The sequence below is a fragment of the Andrena cerasifolii genome, chromosome 1 (assembly GCF_050908995.1).
Source record: "Andrena cerasifolii isolate SP2316 chromosome 1, iyAndCera1_principal, whole genome shotgun sequence".
NCBI classification, from domain to species: domain Eukaryota; kingdom Metazoa; phylum Arthropoda; class Insecta; order Hymenoptera; family Andrenidae; genus Andrena; species Andrena cerasifolii.
In genome coordinates, this window is record NC_135118.1 from 34,097,467 (window position 1) to 34,117,977 (window position 20,511).

General features: G+C 41.3%; 2 protein-coding genes across 8 annotated transcripts; both read left to right on the forward strand.

Annotated features, from left to right (window-relative positions):
* The first annotated feature begins 2,389 nt into the window (after positions 1–2,389).
* Positions 2,390–18,546, forward strand: LOC143377788 (prestin). Of its 7 annotated transcripts, XR_013087412.1 has the most exons (15): positions 6,436–6,499; positions 6,919–7,032; positions 7,775–7,936; positions 8,880–8,990; positions 9,504–9,679; positions 10,318–10,485; positions 13,445–13,546; positions 13,727–13,860; positions 13,984–14,146; positions 14,860–15,036; positions 15,209–15,481; positions 15,662–15,823; positions 17,122–17,248; positions 17,427–18,042; positions 18,085–18,546. XR_013087412.1 is itself a non-coding variant. In XM_076829525.1 (14 exons), the coding sequence occupies exons 2-14, from the start codon at positions 6,936–6,938 to the stop codon at positions 17,594–17,596; spliced, it is 2,022 nt and encodes a 673-aa protein (XP_076685640.1). In that variant the 5' UTR covers positions 2,390–2,786; positions 6,919–6,935; the 3' UTR covers positions 17,597–18,546. The 7 variants fall into 7 exon arrangements, 5 of the variants coding, with proteins under 5 accessions (XP_076685640.1, XP_076685657.1, XP_076685631.1 ...); XM_076829525.1 differs by lacking the exon at positions 6,436–6,499 and adding an exon at positions 2,390–2,786 and having other exon boundaries at positions 17,427–18,546; XM_076829516.1 differs by lacking the exon at positions 6,436–6,499 and adding an exon at positions 4,155–4,419 and having other exon boundaries at positions 17,427–18,546.
* Positions 18,547–19,273: 727 nt separating this feature from the next.
* Positions 19,274–20,235, forward strand: Spase12 (Signal peptidase complex subunit Spase12). Its single transcript, XM_076829717.1, has 3 exons — positions 19,274–19,634; positions 19,794–19,853; positions 19,941–20,235. Exons 1-3 carry the CDS (start codon positions 19,590–19,592, stop codon positions 20,121–20,123), a joined length of 288 nt encoding a protein of 95 aa, XP_076685832.1. The 5' UTR covers positions 19,274–19,589; the 3' UTR covers positions 20,124–20,235.
* Positions 20,236–20,511: the final 276 nt, after the last annotated feature.

Genomic DNA, 20,511 nt, shown 5'->3' on the forward strand with positions numbered 1-20,511 from the left:
AAAAATCTGCTACATACGATTACCGTTTTTGTTCACACATTAGAATTACGCTAATAGTATAGGCCATAGGGCAATATATCTGCCACAGCCAAAGTGCTTTTCCGCGGAGCAAGCGTTACAGCTTAAATAATGGCCTTGAAATACCAAAACACGTTCAAAATGAATCCAGCAATTTTCTCGTTTATCTAATCTATTCGGGGCAGTCAAGCGCTGTCGCGTGGTTTAATACGGTTCGAAGAGTTATTAGCACTTACGCAGTCAAGGTAGATGCGTGTATGCATATTAGAGGTAATTTCTTGATAATTCCAGCACTGTCTATCGCCCCCCCCCCCCCCCCTCCAAATTAGTGAAACGTGGAGGCACTCCTTGTTCGATGCAAAATGATTTTTCAAAATGAAGCAGGATCGTTCTCTGATTGTGAAACGCGCAGTGGGCGATTTTAGTAATCTAGCTTTATTTTATTCAAATATATGTAAATTTTCCAGAAGATAAACATTTTTATGTCATAAAAGAATTTAAACGTAATTTTTTAATATAAAAGCTTTGATTATACCTACTTAATTATACACCTCTCGACAGAATTAAAAAACTTTCACTCGTATCTGAATAAAGTAAGTAAACTATACTTGACTTTTTAAGGAATATAACAAAACGAATAGCAAAAAAACCGACGCGTTTTCGTCTCGGACTGTACACGTTATTAAAAGATATTGATGTACCCTAAAGTTATTCACATTTGAAAAATGAAACTCCACTTTGCAAATAACTGTAGGAGAAATTCATAAAAAAAACAACATATCTCAAGGTCATCGAAATCGGTAAGGAATATCTTTTTGTAAATACTTAATTACCATTCTGGGACATAAAAAAATTGTATCTTTAGGAACCATTTATATTTGAATAAAGTAAAGTTAGATTGGCAAACTCGCCCACCGTGCGACCAGTCACTCGTCTCTTCGATGTGACTTCAATGTACACATTGCGTGTTGCATTATTCAGCGTATTATTAGCTATTATCACCGATGACGAAATGGAGAGTGCGATAATAGGCAGCGAGAGGCGGGGGCTTTGTTTTCACGCGTGACTCAGGTCAAGCAGGAAACGAAGAAATAGAAAATTTAAATTTCACTCCGATGGGTACCGTACACGTTGAGATTTCTATCAATTCTGAATCTGTGGTATCGATGTATCAGTAGTATCAGCTGGTATCGTCGTCTGTACAGGTGTCCCGAAAGGTCGATACATACTTCCAGCGTTCCACTGACACGAATATGTATCTAGAATCGCTGTTTTCTTTGATAATATCTTTACGTTTTATTTCAAATGTTATTAATTATTAGATACAATGTTATAACAATGTTATAGCACAATAAAGATTACTTTAAAACTATATAAAAAATCCAAGCCCTATATTTTTATTTATACGAACGAAAAATCCCCAACTTTGTCTTTTATTAGCGGTTTCAGGGTGGGGTCCCCCCTTAATAATAGAACCAGCCCCGACCGATCATTTTCGCTTCAATAATCTATATAACCTGCAATTATTTATGTATAAACAAAAATACTATGTCAATAGATCGTCTACTAAACAAACATTAAAGTAGTCCCTTAACATTTATTCTATTGCAACTATATGGAGTTTGAAAGCATAAAATCTTTTAAAAAAATATTTACTTACGTAGCCAATTTTTCGACAAACGCTGATAACTGTTAAAAAACGTGCGATTGCGGGGCCGGATATAAATGCATGGCATAGTAGAAGTGACTCCTCTCTACAGTAAATCGTTCCGCAGTAGAGTATATGTCGTTGCAAAGTTATTAACAATTGGTCAACCTACCTCTTGGAACAGCCAGCCCCGGTCTCCCCTAAGTATCACATACCATTTCCTCATTGGCCATGGTCGTTGATTTATTTTACAATTAAAAATTGACACAACAACACAACTATATTTAACTTTATACAATCGCTATGATAGTCGGTCCGAGATTAACAAAAGATCGATACCTATCAACACCGTCGTTGGCAAAGACCGACCGACCGTCTTCTCTCTTCGGGTGCAAGCACCAGTAGTCGGTAAGAAGTTCAAATCAGTGCAGGACGATCCCTGAGAAAAAGCTATTTAAATTAAAATTGACCTAACTATATTACCAAACCGTAGCCATTCTACGTGATAATGTTAGCAGCAGCAACGACCGGCGGTCGTTCGAAGCGATGTGATTATACCCACCATCTGTCGAACGAAACGTTACCACGTTGCTACTAGAACAGAAGGAAGAGATAAGAGCACCGACGCGACGTCCATAAATTATCAGGCTCCGTAGCCGCGATACGGCTGTCAACGCGGACGTTTTTTCACGAAATTCCCCAAGATTTCGAGCGGTGTGTTACTCTAATACGAAAGGAGGGAGAGGTGTCCTCGTTGATACAGCGGAACGAGGGAGCCCGCAAAAGCAAGAGAAACGTTCTGCTCGATCGATCAGCCACGATCTGGAGTGAAATCCACGTTCTCGCGTGTACGTGATTTTAGCGCAACTTTGAATAGTTGGGTGGATTCCTTTCTCTCATACGCGTCGCAGTTCGCTCTTTTCCTTTCGAAAATGAAACCGTCAGTGTTAGTTGTGCGTAAAGGTAGTTAAACACACCCCTGAACATTATTTTACGATCACCGTGGATGGATCTACCTGATGATCTCTACCTCGATCAACAAACAGAGATTCAGTGTTTGCGAAGAATTCAAGCGAGGGAATCCTGGATCAGGGCTTAACTGTGGCTGGTTTCACGATCGGTAAGATTAGTTTTATGTTGCTTGGCTGCCATTACCGAAATTTAATAATATATAGGGGTTGCACAGTTTTATCACTAGGGTAGGTCTGAGGCGGTAATAAAACTTTGAGTTTGGAATACGTTTACGCAGGAACTATTACATTTACAACAAAAACTCTTATACCGAAATGTTACTTACTGATCTGACATCATTGAGTCGCAACAGTTTCACTGTATGTCAGTGTAAAGTGTTACAACCGTCTCTGGCCCCGGGTCGGTTGTAACACCGCATGGATTCTATGCAAACAAGACAATATTATTCGCCTTCTTTGTCACTAAGTAGTCGGTTCTGTTGCGGTACAACCGACCCCGACCATGCTTTTGAACTTCAATTATAAATTGTGATTAACGAGACACTTAAAAGTACTAAGTAACGATCGGTATTACTTTAAAAAAGGTCAAATTATAGATTAAAAAGAGCACATATTTGCAAAGGGAGTGTTTACATTGTAATTATAAGTCAATATAAAAAAGTTACTTTAGAGTATTGAAGAGTTATTTTCATCACTATCCATATGTCTATTACGTAGTTACCTATGTATCTATACTGCTAGGGCATGGATGTGTGTATTCCAAATGTCATTGTTTATCATATATCTGAAATTGGTGTTAATATCCATTATATATTTTGAAATATTAGCGTGTTACATTCGCCCCCCTGTTACTACTGCCTCCGGTCTACCCTACTTATTTTCGCTTTTTCAGCTTTTTCTTGGCCCCCGCGGCTGCGGTAATGCTCGGAACTCTTCAGGCTCGTACCACGTGAACCGCGCGTTAACGTGTTAAACAGATTCCAGAAAACTCCATTTTTTTAAAATAATACATTAAAAAGTAGTACTCTTCTGTTAATCTTACTGATGAAATGTTAATTCATTTTCTTGTACATTTGTGTGTGAAAAGTATATTTACTGTATAAAAAAAAGTTATTATGAGTAGGATTTAATGATTACACAAAGTAATTTGTAATTAAGCAATTACATTTAATTGCAATTACTCTTTAATTGGAGTTACACTATAACTATAATTAAAGTAAGCCATTACACTTTTAATTGATTACGCCGAACTCTGTTCCGGACCTTGACCGCTGTGGCTGGACGTAAGTAGGTAGGTATGTAGTACGTACGTCCATCGCGTTTACTCTCGATGTATCTATCCACTTTCCTCGACAATCCGTTACGAGGGCAATTCTTAGAATGAAAACGCTGCCCTACTCGCGAGAATTTAAATGCCGAGCGCTATTGTAATGTACAGTAGGCCAATTAACAATCCCATCGAGTGCAAGTACCCCACAGTGGTCGCCCGCGCTTCTACGCAAACGTCGCGTTGATTTGGCAGCTCAGCATCCCGATTAAAACGCCACACGTGACTGAATTCCAATGCGAAATGCAGCGGCCGCGACCGCGGCCGGGTACGTTCACTGGCGCTTTATGCTCGATTCGTTAGTAAGCGATTGACGCTGTACGCGTTATCACTCGCCGCGTATTGATCCGGTCTCTGCTCCCTGCGTCCGCGCTCGCGCCGCGCCGCGACTACTTAGGTCCAGCGAATTCCCGCGTCTCTCGACGAGTGCCACCCACTGCCCTCCACCATGACAGGTTTCTCTCTCAATTTCGTTAAAGCCTCGCTCGCATTAATCAAGTTCGAGTAATCATTACGAGGCAAGTAAAGCCGAAATGATCTCTACTTCGCTTAAAACTTCAAAGTTGAAAGTTGAAAGCAACCTGACAGGATATTTCCAGTCAAGTAAATAACAGTGGTAACATGACTAATGCGAACGAGGCCCGAGGCGCGAATGTCCAGCCCATTTGTCGTTGCTTCGCCCTATCGCCCGTACCTACTCTCGCGCGAACAATGGGGGTTGAAAGGCATTTCGAGCTTCGCAAGCTAGATGTTTGCGCGATTGTCGTTGGCGATTCCAGTTTTCGAGTTTTGAATGCAATGGAAGTAACGGAACCTTCATTATCCGAAGTTTCGGTAGATAAGTGGTATTTGGAGGTTCTGTTGTTGCAACAGAGCAGGTGCTTGTAGAATATTGTTTCTTTGGCTGAAGAAGGTTCGTAACTGTTTAAAGTTTAAACTGATTCTGAGAGTGAGGGATAGGTTCTGCGTTAGTGGCACTGCAGGCGTTGGAAATCAGTTTGTTGAGTATCTTTGAAGCATTAGTATTAAGTAATTCGAGGTCTAAGAAGAGTGTGATTCCACCTAAATAAATAGTTAAATGTATCACAAGCTTGTAGAATTGTGAATTTTTATGAAAATCATCCCTTTGTACTACATTTTATTTCAGAACCAGAGCAACGAACGTTAAAAAGGTCACCCCTATTTATAATTTCCTCAGAAATTCTGAAATATAAATCTAAGAACTACTTAGTACTGCATACTTATTCGATATTCATTTTCGACTCCAAATTTCTATTCGAACGGTGGTTAATCTTGAATGTATGTATGTATGTATGTATAAAATCCAAATACCACTCACTCACACACTCCTCACGATTTCTTTGCAACCACTGATCCTATGACCATGGAATTTGGTAGGTACATAGATCCTCTTAGCTCCTAGATGCTCGCTAACAAATCTATTTAAAAGCTCCACCCCCTTCACAAAAAATAGATATATGACCCGGGCAACACCAGGAACTTTAACCCTTGATTGTCACATTGGATCAAAATGACCCACAATTTGACTTTGAGGTAAAATATTTTTAAGGCATTATTGAAAATGGTACTACTGTTTAAACACCATGATACTTTAAATGTTAATTTTCAAAGATCAACATATATTCTGCAATGTTGAAACTTTATCTTAAAATTTTCAATTTCAGAACTTAATTTAACAGATAGTTTTTAAACAACAGTGTGAGAACTACGTTGGAGAAAATAGGTGTGACAATTGAGGGTTAAACTAAGCAGTCTGTTATAGGTAAACTCTAATTTACCGTTAAGCTTATTGTATGCTATAGAATTCACAACTGCTTCGCAGAAATAAGTAAATGCGTATCTCCTGATTAGTTCTAATAGTGGCGATTCCGCTCCAGTCTAATTTTCTTCCACACAACATCCTCATTTGCTCGCGTGTTATTATGGTGCTTTAATTATCGCGGCGAAAGCGTGATCGAGTACCTCGAAGCCATCGCTCTTACAAATGTTTAGGCCCAAAACCATCATCATTATCTTTAGAATTTCTACGATACAAAATTTCATTAAAAAGTCAACCCTTGTGGCTGAAAATTGGAAAGTTCTCTGCGACGCTCAAACACGTGGTCAAGCGCATTTCTCTGCCCGCTATTGTCGCGGTGATATTATGTTTATGCGGTTTTGCGTAAGCACCGTTTCCGCGCGCGATAAATTGTTATCCCGAGACTTCCCAGTACACTGGTTCCAGCTATCTCGCGGAGCGTTAACTCAACGCATTAATCAAAACACGTGTTACTTTTCTTTTGTTTGTCAGTGATTCCTGCACGCAATATCTCCACCTCGCGCGGCGGTTAAAGGTCAATCTATACAGCCACCGAGCCGTGGACGTGACGTATCGGCGCGTAACGTTTGGTACCCGGTGGGCCCACGGCGCGTTCACGCTACGCGACGGGCCGTATCCGTGCCGTGTCCGCGCGCAACGTTGCCGAATGGCAAAACAGTATCGGCTCACAATCGGTTTCGACTCCTCTGCGTGTTGTAAGTTGCAAGTATAAAATTCGGCAATGTTGCTCTCGGATACGGCACGGAAGATTCTTTATAGCTGTATGAGCCCCAATCGGGTACTAACAGAGTCCCATTGCGCTCTTTTTCAATGGGCAAATTTTAGAAAAACGTTATACAATTATAATATGCCGTAGGAACGTAGGGGACATTAAACTGCAGAAAATTTGACTCTACGATCTTTTTATATCTTTAATCAGAGCAGAGTTGTAGCACAACCCACTTACTATTATACTCAGCCTTTATATATTTTTAAACCAATTCAAACTCTGTTTTTCGTTGGTACCGCGACTACCCGATATTTGCACGCGATTCTCTTATTTTCTGCAACTATTAACGGGCCGAATGCTCGATACTCGTGCAACATGTTTCAACGTGGCGCCAATTATTCGCAGACTATCTCAGCGACGAGATGTCGGCAATCACGGCAGAATTAACGGTGAGACGGCCAGTCTATCAACAGGACGAGCTTAATCACTTGTGCAAATACGTGAAGCCCAAAGAAGCGTGTAAGTATTTTTCGGGATCAGTTCTAAGCCTCCGAATGGCGCGACGCCACTTATTTTCGATCTGCCTTCGCCGGAGGCAGTGGGCCCCGCGCTGCGTATCTACTCTGAGCAAGTGAAACGTTCGGATAACAGCTCCCAAGAATTGATATCTAGTCCCCGCGACTACTAATATTGACGAATATGAGGCTGTGCATCATTTCGCTGAATGAACGATAGCCTTAGGTCATGTTAACTCTGCTGCACCGCTCTCGCGCGGAGAACGTTCAACAACCTACGAGGTAGTACGCTTCACTTGGATATTATAAGTTACATGCATCCAACTTCTTAAAAGTTAAAATCAATATCTGTTAAATGTACCTACCTACATTAAATGCATAAATTTCAAAATCTTCTTTCTTAGAAAAATTAACAAAACATTAAGATTAAAGGCGATTTGTCAGTCACGAGTCGCTGAAATTCGTTATTGCATCGTATCTTGCAATTCATATGCCATTTACCCAAAAGAAAATGCTCACCCCTGTAACGCGCAACGTGCGTCGACGAAACACCTTGACTGACTTGACTGTTTCATTGGAAAGTATCGTCAAGCTTATTATCCAGCTCGCAATTCGTTAAAAGAATTTGTATTTGTGAAACATAAAAGCGAATACCAGCCACAGGGTTAAAGACTTGCGTCGCGCGTTACAAAAGTGAAAACAGGGGATAGTACCTACCTAATAGTATAAACGATCCATGGGCGCAGTTTTCAAGAGCATATCGTCGAGATGCAAGAAAATCCAGCCACTCAAAGCTTTAAAGAGCTCGATACCGCTGATCGGCTGGCTGTCGGCATACAATTGGAAGAGCGACATATTGGGAGACTTGATCGCTGGAATCACCGTCGCTGTTATGCATATTCCCCAAGGTACGAACGTTTGCCAACTGTCTTGCGCTTCGCGCGAACCACTGTGCATAAAAAATACACTCGTCGAATAATAAAACCGTCCTGTGACTTGCGATGTATGTCACTTTTAGCGAATGTGTCGCAAACAGACTTTCCAAATATGAAAAACTGGCGATGAATCTATTTCTGCTATCCTCCAACTAGCAAGTTAGCTTAGGTCGTCGAGTAACACGTGGTTCTTATAAAAGAAAAACTCGAAAGGAATAGGATCTTCCGACTTTGAGAAATCTTCATTGATTATTCAAAGTACACGTAGGTACCTATACAATAGGGTGGCCCTTATTTTTCAACATGCGATTTCTTTTGCTCTCGCTCCCTATCGAAATTTTCCTGAAATAATATTAAAAGGGCAATTATACCTATAGCGAGATCCGCGCTACACGCGTATAGGCAATATATTCAAAAGCTATAAAAATGGTTTGTAGCACGAAAAAATTATATAGGTACCTACAGAGAAATTATAGAAAATTGAATGCTCTTTTAATATTATTTGATCAAAATTTCGATAGAGCTTACCATATTTTAGAAAAACTCTTTAAATCCAAAAACATTGATGAATTCTAAAATCGAAGGCCTGGTCAAAACTTTTTCAGGGTTTTTTTTATGAAATGGAACCATACTAGGGGTGGTACTAGGGGGTGAGAGCAAAAGAAATCGAAAAATGAGAGCCACCCTAGTGCACATATGTACTTGCTATACTCTATAGTAATAAGTACGAGGGAAAATTGAGGGTAGAAGTTATGAACTTATGCACGTGTACGTATAATAGAGTTTGATAAAGAATTAAGCGTATATTTGCCAACAGTAATTTAATAACATAGAGTATAGCGTACCTAGGCCACTAACTGTTAGATAAGATAAAGAAAGCTAGCACTATATCAGAACTGTCGCGTCTGGTTCACAGGAATGGCGTACGCCATTTTGGGCAACGTACCACCGATCGTGGGCATCTACATGGCTTTCTTTCCCGTTCTGGTTTATCTCTTCCTCGGGACGTCCAGGCATAATTCGATGGGTAAGTCAGCCAATGTGATTGAGCGATCATAATCCTGGTGTTACGTAAGATGAAAGCTTGAAATCGATGGGGCAAAGGGAAATGGCTTCCACTGCAAACTGCGCGATAGTTTTTATTTAACTATGTTCTTTCCACTCAACTTCCTTCTAACTTTCATTCCGTTTCTACTTTCTAATCTCACTACTTAGATCCGCCGCCGATTCGCCGGTAAAATTCTTACTTAATCCCTTTTAAAGGATACCTCATGACATTTCCTATATAGTCCTTCGAGGTGTCACTGAACGAGAAGTCAAGAGGATGTGAAACGTTTGAATAAGGAAATTTAATTAGCACGAGTATTGAAAGGCACTGCCGCGAAAGTATCTTCAATGGCACTACTTGGTAATAAACTTGCGGTAGTTAACTCGAGTACCGCCGATGATTAGGTGCAGATAAAAGGAAAGAAAGACGCATAAATGACTGCGTAAAAGATGTGAACAGGCCAATTTATATCTCTCCTTTCCTCCTGCGAAGGTACGTTCGCGCTGATTTGCATGATGACGGGAAAAGTGGTCACGACTTACAGCTCCCAGGAACACTTTGCCAGTAACTCGACTGTCGCAGAAAAGGATCTTTCGTCCTCTATGAATCATGGATACTCACCCGTAGAAGTTGCAACCGCGGTCACGTTCACCGTCGCTCTCATTCAGGTATTTCGGCAATCCCTTTCGACATGTTGTGCTTATACCAAGAGAGGGTCGCTGGCCTATTTAGCGCCTCATTATTTAATAAGTAGAACATGCTACCCACTTCTTAACCTTTTATACTGGAGAAGACGAGTTAACTCGTCGGTCGAAAATTCCTCCGCGTGGAATAGGACGAGTAGATTTGCCACGAAAACTTTTAAATTTCCCCCTTTCAAACTTACAAAGAGAGTAGGTACACAATGTCGTAGGTACGTTCTAATTTTATTTAAGTTTAAGTTTTTTTTAGTTTAATATCATTAAACAATAAAATATTGGGACACCCGGTGCCCGCCCAAGCAGGGGCTTTGTAAAAAGAAAAGAACCGTATGCAGAGAAACCTAAGGAATTTTATTGAATTTGCGATAAAAATATTTTTTCCGTTCAACTCGGCTCCATCCCAGATTGCGCCACTGGACTCAGTTAACAGTCAAAACGGTTAAATTACGGATTGAAAGAAACGTAAAATAATCTGGAGTTAAGTCGGCGAGCAACCCTCTCTGTATGCACGGTAGAGGACCTCATCTTCGGCCATATAGAGAAGGAGCTCTTCTGCTATCCGTGACAACGCAGGATCATCTTTCGTACCCCATTTTCCTATCCAGCTAGGAATGTACGTGTTAAGGCTGGGAGTGATAGCATCCCTTCTCGCTGACAGTCTCGTCAGTGGATTCATCACCGCTGCTGCGATGCACGTGTTCACATCTCAGGTCAAGGATCTTCTTGGACTTCGTAACCTGCCCAAGCGGAAGGGACCTTTCAAACTGATTCTTGTGAGTACATGATTTAACGAGAAAATCACTACCTATCATTTTTCTCGTTCATTTATTTATTTATATATTTAAATTTGTACGGGGGAACCTTTTTTGTACAAAGATAATAGGTACATTCGGTAGCCAGGTCGAGGAAAGTCAATATTTCTTCACCATCTTCCATTTTCTTGAATGAAGGGCGTACTAATGAAGAAATCTTTTCATTGGTTCTCCACAGTCTGTTCTTGGTATGTAACTTTTAAACGCAGAATGTCCAACAGAATTGATTCGTGCAAAGAAAATGCAATACCTCCCTCTCCAGTCAAAAGAATGATTTTCGCGATTTTAAAAAAATGATCATTGGAAGTGAAATAAACTTTTTTCCTGTCTCACCGTTGCATATAGTTATGTAGTAGCTACTAGGTTCGTGCAAAAATTCTTTCGTTCGCTGTCGATGAGTGATATATATGTATGTATACGTTAGCAAATTTGTAAGTGTCCTACTTGTACTTTTACCAGGAAACTGGCAAAAGTTCTTAGATAGCCAAGGAAAATACTTTAATTAAAAAAAACATGTGATATACATTCACTTTTAAGGAAGACTTTGATTCGACCTAACAATATAAAATGCATTAGAGGCTGGCAATTAAAGTATCTAACGATAAGAGACAGATGTAAATACTATTTTCGACGTGGATTTAGTAGATATACATGGTTTGCGATAGGTTTCAATTTCAATTAAGCGTGCACATGATCGATAATTATTACGCTTCAGTGTCATCCTCCTTGGAAATAAAACTGCTAACCACATTCAGAATTAAGTCGTCATACGAGATCGACGATCGTCAGGCTGTTCAGGCGAACTGTGCATACCTGCTGAACAAATACTTCTTATTCGTACCTCACGGAAAATTTCGCTTTCCTTATCCGAGTGAGAAATTACTCGTCCGTGATCTCTGCACAATTTACGCTTCTCCCTGACCCTGGCAAAGAGACGAAGATGAATTCACGTAACCCTCTCACCGCTGAGAACTCACCGCGTAACCGCCCGCGTGTGCTATTAGAGGAAGCATGGCAAAATTCCTCGACGCGATAACAAAATTTACTTGCCCGACGTCGAAATAATCAAACACCTTTTATTCCTTATTACCACCGCGGGGCCGGGGGGGGGGGAGAGACAAACAACGCCCGCAGATTATCAGTGTGCATTATGATCGTCGAATTATACAGTAATAATTACAGAGGAGCAAAAATTTAATCTTCAATGGAGCATAAAAAACAGCACAAATGAACAGCAAAATCCAGAAATATATTTGCTAAATGCTTTTAAAGAAAGGTGGGAAAACATGATAACTGAAATTATAAAAAGCAATTTCCTTGGAACTCTAAAATTTTCACAAGTCGACTCTGTTCCAGCTTACCTACTTTCAATTTTCATCTACTTTTCAAATGCACGCTTTCTCGGTACAAAGGCCCTTTTCAATACGAAAGTTCGAGAAATGGAAATAAAAGGAAAGTTATACATAGTAACAATTGTACTCCGAACTCTGTAAAATCTATTCTAAGTTCAATACTTTGCTGCTCGGTAGTCAGTCACGCCTTTGTTCCATCTTGTGCTCGGGCACGCGCATTGGAGACTACGCTATTGCTCGGTGCACCCACAGTATTTATTTAACCACGAAAAGAACGGTGGAAAGTCTCAGAAGGGAAGTTCGGCAATTGGAAAATTCGAGAAAATGGGAAACTTTGCAGACGTGTAGCTCAAGTGATGCTAATGACGCAACTATTTTCCGATTCGGCAGTAAAACGGCTATAAGGGTGAAAACACCCCCTCAAGGAAATTGTGAGTTTTCATATTATACTGAATACCTACCTATCTTGGAAACTGTAAATTCAATTGGTAAATTGATTCTTGTAACGTGCTGCACAACGTTCCTATACAAAATGCAGAAAGTATCGTTGTAATATGGGCCAGGAACTGGAGATAATGTAAATTTCACTGGTGGTTACTTCGCAACTGCGGGTTACAGTCCTTGAAATTCGCTTTCGTACAAATTTATCTTTTCCTCGGCGATTAACGAGCCGTATCGGCAGACCTCAATAATAATTCTTGCCTGCGTATTCGTTCGCGCGTACAACACGTACCTACGGTGTACACAGCCAAAAAGAATCTCCTTAGCCGCATAATTGCCTCCTAGAGAAAACGAAATCCTTGAACTCTCATGGCCGGCATGGCGCCTTCTTTAACCAAACCAAGAAAATTATTATCGTCGTTAATCGAGTTTGAAAATTCCACGAACATTCTCTCCTATGAATTAATATTTATTTACGAAAAAAACGCACACTTTCTCCAAGTACATATAAATATATATTTGAATAAAAAAATTCATACAGAAGCGTCTCCTTTATAATTCGTTCCTGAAATTTTAGTGTTCCGTTAAAGATTTACGAGGTGAACCAATCGCGTTTCCGGTTTGCCTCGCGCCGTTTGCCCGAGGAACAGCGTAAAAATGAAAAAGTAAAAGTGGCTACTGGCTAGGCGGTTTTACCTTCCTCCATGCCAAATAAGTCGTGCGAGCTTGTTGGTAATTTCCTATACACAATTCCCTCGCTTTCAAGGAATTCAATTCCCATTCCTCCCAGCAGCACCGGGAAAGTAACGAAAGGACGAAGCAACTACCGCGAACGCATGAAATGCCGAATGAAATTCCATGTCAAACTTTCCTGTAGTCATTAATTTGTTAAAAAGAATAAAAAGAGAATTCCGAGACCTCCCTGTTTCTGGCGACAAATTAGAGGGGAACTTTGTAATCACTTGGACAATCCAGAAATGTTCTAAGATTTTGTTCGATCGAATGAAAGGAAAGCAGAAGAATTTTGAACATTGAAACTCTTCAGTTTCAGAGAGTACTTACACGAAGATTCGGTAGAAAAGAAATCAGTGAAATTTGCTACTTTCGATTGTTTATAATTGTTTCAGACGTACGTAGATGTCCTGAACAATATTGATGATGTGAACGCGGTCGCCATCCTGCTCTCCTGCGTCACCATAGTCGTCCTCGTTGCCAACAACCTCCTGAAGGTTGCCCTAAAAACGATACAATTTATATTTATTAAAAAAATAATTCATTCGAAGAAATCGTCTTATAATCGAAGTAGACTCTGAAAGACAAATCGAGGAGCTTACATAATTATATTCAATTCATTTAATTCTTTAATTTCCAGTATGTTTTATAAAATTGCAATTCCATTTGATTTTCAGCCGAAGGTCGCGAAATTAAGCCCCTTCCCCATCCCCATAGAAATGCTGGCTGTCGTGATTGGCACGGCTCTATCGGTGTACGTGGACCTAGAAGACGCTTATGGCATCGTCACTGTTGGTCACATACCAGTGGGGTAAGAACATTCTATATTAATCACCATTATCCCACATTACATGCACACCTTAACTAGCATGTCAATTTACTATAGTTTCACTTATTCGCAATGAAAGAGAATTCTTACTGGATTCCTCTTCAGCTTACCAATTCCAGCTATGCCACCGCTCTCGCTGGTGCCAAACATCTTGCTAGACAGCTTCGTGATCACCATGGTGTCCTACACCATCTCCATGTCCATGGCGCTGATCTTCGCGCAAAAACTGAGCTACGAGGTGGATTCGAATCAGGAGCTAGTGGCGCAGGTAACGCGCAAGAAACTGGTTGCTCCAGGCTATCGAATATCTTAATTTCTTTTCAACTATCCTTCCTGCAAAACATCATCGCGCCAATCCTCGACCTGGTTCTGCCATCAAGGTGCATCTAAGCTGATCTTGAGATTCGATCGTGCATGCCGTGACGATTCGCGTAACGGGTCACGCTTGCAGCTCTGACACGAATTCTATGATTCGAGTCACATGTAGCCACCTCCTTGATGCAACGAGGCTAGAGCTCCTTGGCCGCGTTAACGTAGAAAGATGCTAATCAATGTGGCGGTTAACGCGAGAAATGCTAGATCACGGTTCGTTTATGGGAAAATCATCGTACACCTAGGATTCTAGGATCGCGATTAGGCATTGCAAGCTGATTTCCAATATGCAGGGAAACGTTAAAACTTCGATATTCACTGCTAGACTGGGGTAAGCGTATTTATACGCCGCATTATTACGCATGTCGTCGGTCGGTAGTCCATGACAGAAATTCCAGGTCGAGTGGGCAATAGTGTCGCCCATAGTAGGGCGCGGTACGGGATTCTTTTTAATTTCTTACAAAATTCTACAAGACACGTCAGTCCCTAAGTAGTTGCTAAGGTAGCATCCACGGTGCAGCATTAAAATGAACAGTCAAAGCGAATTTGATAGTTTGTAAGAAGAATAGGGATAGTTATCGTTATAGACTATGATTCGATGGTTTCCAGGGCGTCGGTAATCTCGTCGGGTCCTTCTTCTCTTGCATGCCATTCACAGCTTCGCTATCCAGATCGTTGATCCAGCAGACCGTCGGTGGGCGCACTCAACTGGCTAGCCTAATATCCTGCGGAATCCTGATCAGCGTGCTGCTCTGGATAGGACCGTTCTTCGAGCCTCTGCCACGGGTAAATCACTTACTTCCGCACAAGTACCAACCTCTCTCCATTACAATCATTGAAAGTAATCAGAATTATATCAAGTTTGGTCCGAGTTTTATCAGAAGGATACCATGTTTTCTGTGAAGAGCGACAAGTTAGAGTGCAACGCAAAACAATAAGAATCCTATTGCGTTAACAGTGCGTGCTAGCCAGCATAATCGTGGTGGCCCTGAAGGGAATGCTGATGAAGGTGACAGAGTTCAAGAAGTTCTGGAAACTGGACAGGACAGACGGTGTGATCTGGGGTGTGACGTTCGGCACGGTGGTCCTCTTGGACGTGGAATATGGCCTGCTGATCGGGATCGTCCTCTGCATTGGCAAATTGATCCTCTTCTCCGTGAACCCCTACACCTGCACGCTCGCTCTAGTACCTGGTACCGAGCTTTATCTGGATATCAAGAGATATAAAGGCGTATGGAGCAATAGTAGTCTCTTTTATCTAGCGCTCTTCCCTCCTCACGTTTTTTCACTCTTTCTCCTCTCTGCTTTCTTCTCTGTCGACGCGTGACCATATTGGGCACGATTTATTGCCGACAGACTCTGTGCTCGTTTCTCTCGTAGAATTCTTTAACGCGGAAGTCGCATGTTTCAGGCTGTAGAGCTGCCAGGTATAAAGATATTCCATTACTCGGGAAGCTTGAACTTCGCCAGTCGACAACAGTTTCGTGACAAGGTGTATAAAGCCGCTGGGCTGATCCCGCGTAGAGAGACGAGCGGAAGCTTCAGGCACGACGAGCTCAGGGAAATTAAGAAGGTAAGATTTTCTTTTGTCTTTCGAATCGTTTAGGTATCACTTTAACTCTTCAATGGACAAAAGAGTTTCAGGGAATTTGTACAGAGGGTCACTGCTGTCATGGGTGAACCTACACCTTTTTCTACATTAATGTGCTCTGCTCAATGAGAAGAAAAATATATAATTTTAAAACTAACTCATTTCTCTCTACCTGAAGCTCCTGAGTGCATATAAATATACGTATGTACTCAGATATAGGTACACAGTTTGATAAAGATCTAATTAAATCAGAAATTTAATCGTTAAGTGGCAGAACTAATTATATGCCTCATCCACGGTGTCCTATTTCAGTATTTTGAGCACCCTTCATTGAGAGCAGTGAAAAGCGACCCTAAATGACGCTCTACTCTATACTCTCTGTTTCTTCGCGTTTTTTTGAACGTCCTTCTTTCTCCGCTAGAAACCTGTTTATCTTCACGCCAGGACGCTTTGACCCATTTCGCTATCCTGCTTCCCTGGATGCACGTACAAGGCCAGCGAAAAGAGGAAATAGGCCAGGTGAACGAGGCGTTAAAGTAGATATATAAGTCTGGATCGTTGGGTCAACAGACTTGGGAAAAACTTAGGGAAGTAAATACGCGCGCCGAGCATAGGGTCGTAAGGAGCGTAAATCCCCACTCTCATCTCCATTCTGATTTCTCATTGATCGCACAGAAGGATGCACGGTAGCCTAAAGTGGGGATGCCGTAGGTGGCTCTGTCAATGAACGGACGATACAGTGCAAGGTGTGTGCGTGTCTGACGACTAATTAGAAAGCATTTCAGCTGAGTTATCTTGTCATTACCAGTTCCATTAACGCGTTCACCGACGACACTGGCATCGGCGTGTTTTCACGACGAGAGCCACCTAGTTGGTAGCGTGTAATCTCGGAAATCCAAATAGCCGCTGTCGATACAGAATTTCATCTTTAGCAGTACGAAAGGCAAGGCGCTGCGGGAAACCCGCAGTTTACACTTCACAGCTTTGAGGTTTCGTACTGTTTCTGGGAGGTAAGGTTTTCAGACCTGTTCTTCCGAAACCCCAAATAAACTTGGGGACTCCCGCAGCTCTTACGACCTTCCTATTATTGCACAGAGATACAAAAATAAGGAATAAAGAGAGAGAGGGGAAAAAATAGCGCAAAGGGGAGGGTTCAGTCGTAAAACTGTTTTGCAATCTAACCTTAAATATATCGCGGCTATATCCCTTCTATTTAGGTACAATACAATACATTATCGACTACAAGAATGCTAATGAAGGCTCGTCTTATGTGATTACAGCTGCGAAACCTGATACTGGACTTTACCGGGTTGAGTCACATAGATTTGGCGGGCGCGACGACCCTTGGAAACCTGATCAACGAGTACTGCGACATCGATATCCCCGTGTACGTGGCTGGCTGTTCCGGTAAGTGCGATCGATCAAACCACCGACCGCGACTGACCGCGAATTGGTGTGCGTACACAGCAATCGCAGCATCGAGCGGAAGCGGAAACGATCTACGCTCTTGTCCGCGATAGCGGCGCCTCCTAGCGCCTCCCAACTTCCAATTTCAAATGCATACGGCCAACTCGACGTATTGCAGGTCCTGTGTACGAGATGATGAGAAAGTGCAACCTGTTTGAATACAAAGGCGGCCTCTTCGCCGTGTTCCCCACCATCGCGGACGCGGTGCACTTCGCAAGATGCAACTCCGAGATGTCCGCCACGCCTGCATGGAACTCGTACGAGGGCACTTCTATCGCTAGACTGTGATCCTGTGTGCATATTCATCAGTTTCACTGGCGGCAACGTTCATTCGTGGCCCACGAACGAGCACGAACGAGGGCTTCCCGATTGGTGTGCCTTTTTCGATGAGAGATTCGATCTTCCACTGCCGATACGCTTCGATCCTATAAACAAGTGAAGCATTCAATTACGGGCAACGACAATAGGTTTCGTGATACGTAGACAAAAAGGATTTTTATGGTCGAATCTGGAAGCTGCTTTACAGAGGAGACTCGTTGGTTGATGTTCTGGTTGGATTCCAATACTCTGGCAGCGTGACTGCGATCACGTTTTGCATTCCGTGCGCTCCGCACCGGGGCGCGTGGCGGTCTTGTCGTTAAACGCCACTACGAAACGCGAATTTCTAACGTCGATGCGTGTCGTTGCACCGCAAGAAATTCGGTTTCTAAATGTCGACGAGACAGTAGCTGGTTGTCCCGGTGCCTCGGAAAACCTGATCGATTCTAAATGATGAGGTGTATTCGCGTAATCAGAGAGATAAACGCTCTAACGCGAACTCCAACACTGATTTCTCATGGAGGTATAGTACTTTTTATATGATAGGAAGGGAACAAAGAAGAAATAGCAAAATACGATGTTACTTAAAAGAACCTGTTGTTTCGTTATTGTACATACATATATAAATACTGTTGTATCTCTGTCCAGTTTGTACTTAAAATGCGAACGAACCAAGTTTTATTGAGAATTCGATGAAGAAAAGCAAGCGCAGAAATTTTCTAACATAACTTTGACGATATTTTCAATTACATAGTTCCAAGTATACATAGAATGATCGTATGTATTATATTTGCGCTTTCTGTACCTATTACTTAATTTCTGTAATAGACAGTTACGCGTCACGTTTACTTAACTGTCATTTATGTAACGATAACTTGTACTTTGTAAGATACGATAAAATAAATTATAATATTTATGCATTTGTGGCTTGTAATTCCACGCTTCTTATCTCCTTATTACATTTCGACGAATAACGTATCGCTTACAAGCGTTAGAAAGTACAACGCACATATATTACGTTAACATAGTGATAATGTACTTCAATCGCGTAATTACATTTAGCGAAGAAAGCTACATGTTATACAACGACTTTCGTAATCAATTTCTTCACTATCCTGTGTTAAGTTTCAACTATCGTTCCAACAATTGCGTATCGAAACCAGCACAACTGGAATATCAGATAGATGGCTGCCGAAAGTTTTCAAAGACTTAAAAATAGTATAATGGAGAACTTGGAATTAATGCAACTGCAAATGGGAGACATATTTATAGGGACCGAGATGGAGGACTCTAAACTCGTACAGCCCTCTGCCTCAGCATTCAACTCCTAGAGCTAAAAACACAGGACATTCAGCGATATTCAGCTCTCTACACTCATAGAATTCAATAAAGAAGACCAGAGACCATTAAGATTCAATATTTACGTCCTAAAAACCGTAGAATCTAATATACAGGCTGCTGAAAAATTCATAGCGTACGCTTTACATATTTAGCGTAGCTACCATAAAAGTGAACAAGAAAATTTCAGCAATCATATACCGTTTCCAAGTAATAAAATGTTCCTTTACTATTTATTCTGTTGAAGGGGAATTGCAGAATATGATATAATCGATGTAAGATTAAGATTTGAAACAGTACCGAGAAACATTCAATAGTTCATATCACGGTAAATACCATCTAGATGTATGTAATCTACACCCGTGATCTCGCGAATTTGCAAGACCCAAATGATTTCGAAGAATTCAAAGCTTCCTGGTTAGAATTACTACGTTCAACAGCCGTTAATTCCAATCCCAATTAAACGAATCGAAATGCGCGCCACGGAGGAACTTGCACCTGAGAGATAAGCTTGGCGCCTGCGCGAACAACGTCAACATCTCGTGCACCTATCGCTTCCGAAGTGAAGTTGGTCCAAGTTCGTATTGTGTCATTGCTACCGGCACGTCACAGTTATTTGTTTACGATGAGCTCGTGGGTACAGTATGTCAAATCCATCCCGACGCATATGGTAAGTTGACGAATTCACCTCAAGGCGATTAGTACTCTCAAGCATATGTGCGTGTCAACGTCACGCAGCCAGGTTATGTTCCCCAGTACAACAGGTGTTACGTACATATTTGTATAAATTGTTGCTCGATGTTGAATCGGAATACGCGTTTCTTTTCAGGACTACGATGGTCAAGCTCGGGCAGAAAGATTATCGAGGATCATCATAACCTTATTTGGTGTAATGTATTACGTTCGAAATACGCGTATACGCGTACCGGGTTGTCTGCGCAATATTGATTAAAACAGCCCTGATCTGCATTCGCAGGTAGTGGGACTAGTATGGGGATACGTCATCCAGCAGTTCTCGCAAACAATATATATCCTCGGTGCCGGTTTCCTGATGGCTGCTTTAATCACTGTGCCACCTTGGCCAATGTACCGCCGCAAGCCTTTGGACTGGCAGAAGCCGCAGTCCGAAGCCAGTATTAAGCCCAAGAAAAAGAAGTAGCTCGATATTACGCGTGATTGTATTTAACAATGTTTCGTTATAAGACCTTAAATAATAGTATTTGTCTGTACAAAGGAAAGATAAAAAATTTCTACGTCGTTTGCATTTAAAATCGGGTACTTATGACTCGATTCGAAATTCTACGAGAGCAACTAGAGCCGGAATAGAACGAATCGTGTTAAAATTTTGAAGAAGGAATAAACCGCTTGGTAACATACCGTTCATATATTCATATTTACAGTGCACGAACTTTAGAGTATTAAATATGTGTATTAATAATTGCAAATAAATAATTTCTCTCTTCATACTGGTAGACCAAAAATATAAGTATCGAGTTTTATTAAAATATTGCGTCACCCACACCTGGACTTATCTGTTTCTTTCATAG

Coding starts and splice junctions, on each gene's coding strand:
- LOC143377788 (XM_076829504.1), top strand. CDS start 6,451: ATGGCAAAACAGTATCGGCTCACAATCGGTTTCGACTCCTCTGCGTGT. Junction 6,500..6,918: donor TTTCGACTCCTCTGCGTGTT/GTAAGTTGCAAG, acceptor AATTATTCGCAG/ACTATCTCAGCGACGAGATG. Junction 14,147..14,859: donor ATCAGGAGCTAGTGGCGCAG/GTAACGCGCAAG, acceptor GATGGTTTCCAG/GGCGTCGGTAATCTCGTCGG.
- Spase12 (XM_076829717.1), top strand. CDS start 19,590: ATGAGCTCGTGGGTACAGTATGTCAAATCCATCCCGACGCATATG. Junction 19,635..19,793: donor AATCCATCCCGACGCATATG/GTAAGTTGACGA, acceptor GTTTCTTTTCAG/GACTACGATGGTCAAGCTCG. Junction 19,854..19,940: donor TCATCATAACCTTATTTGGT/GTAATGTATTAC, acceptor CTGCATTCGCAG/GTAGTGGGACTAGTATGGGG.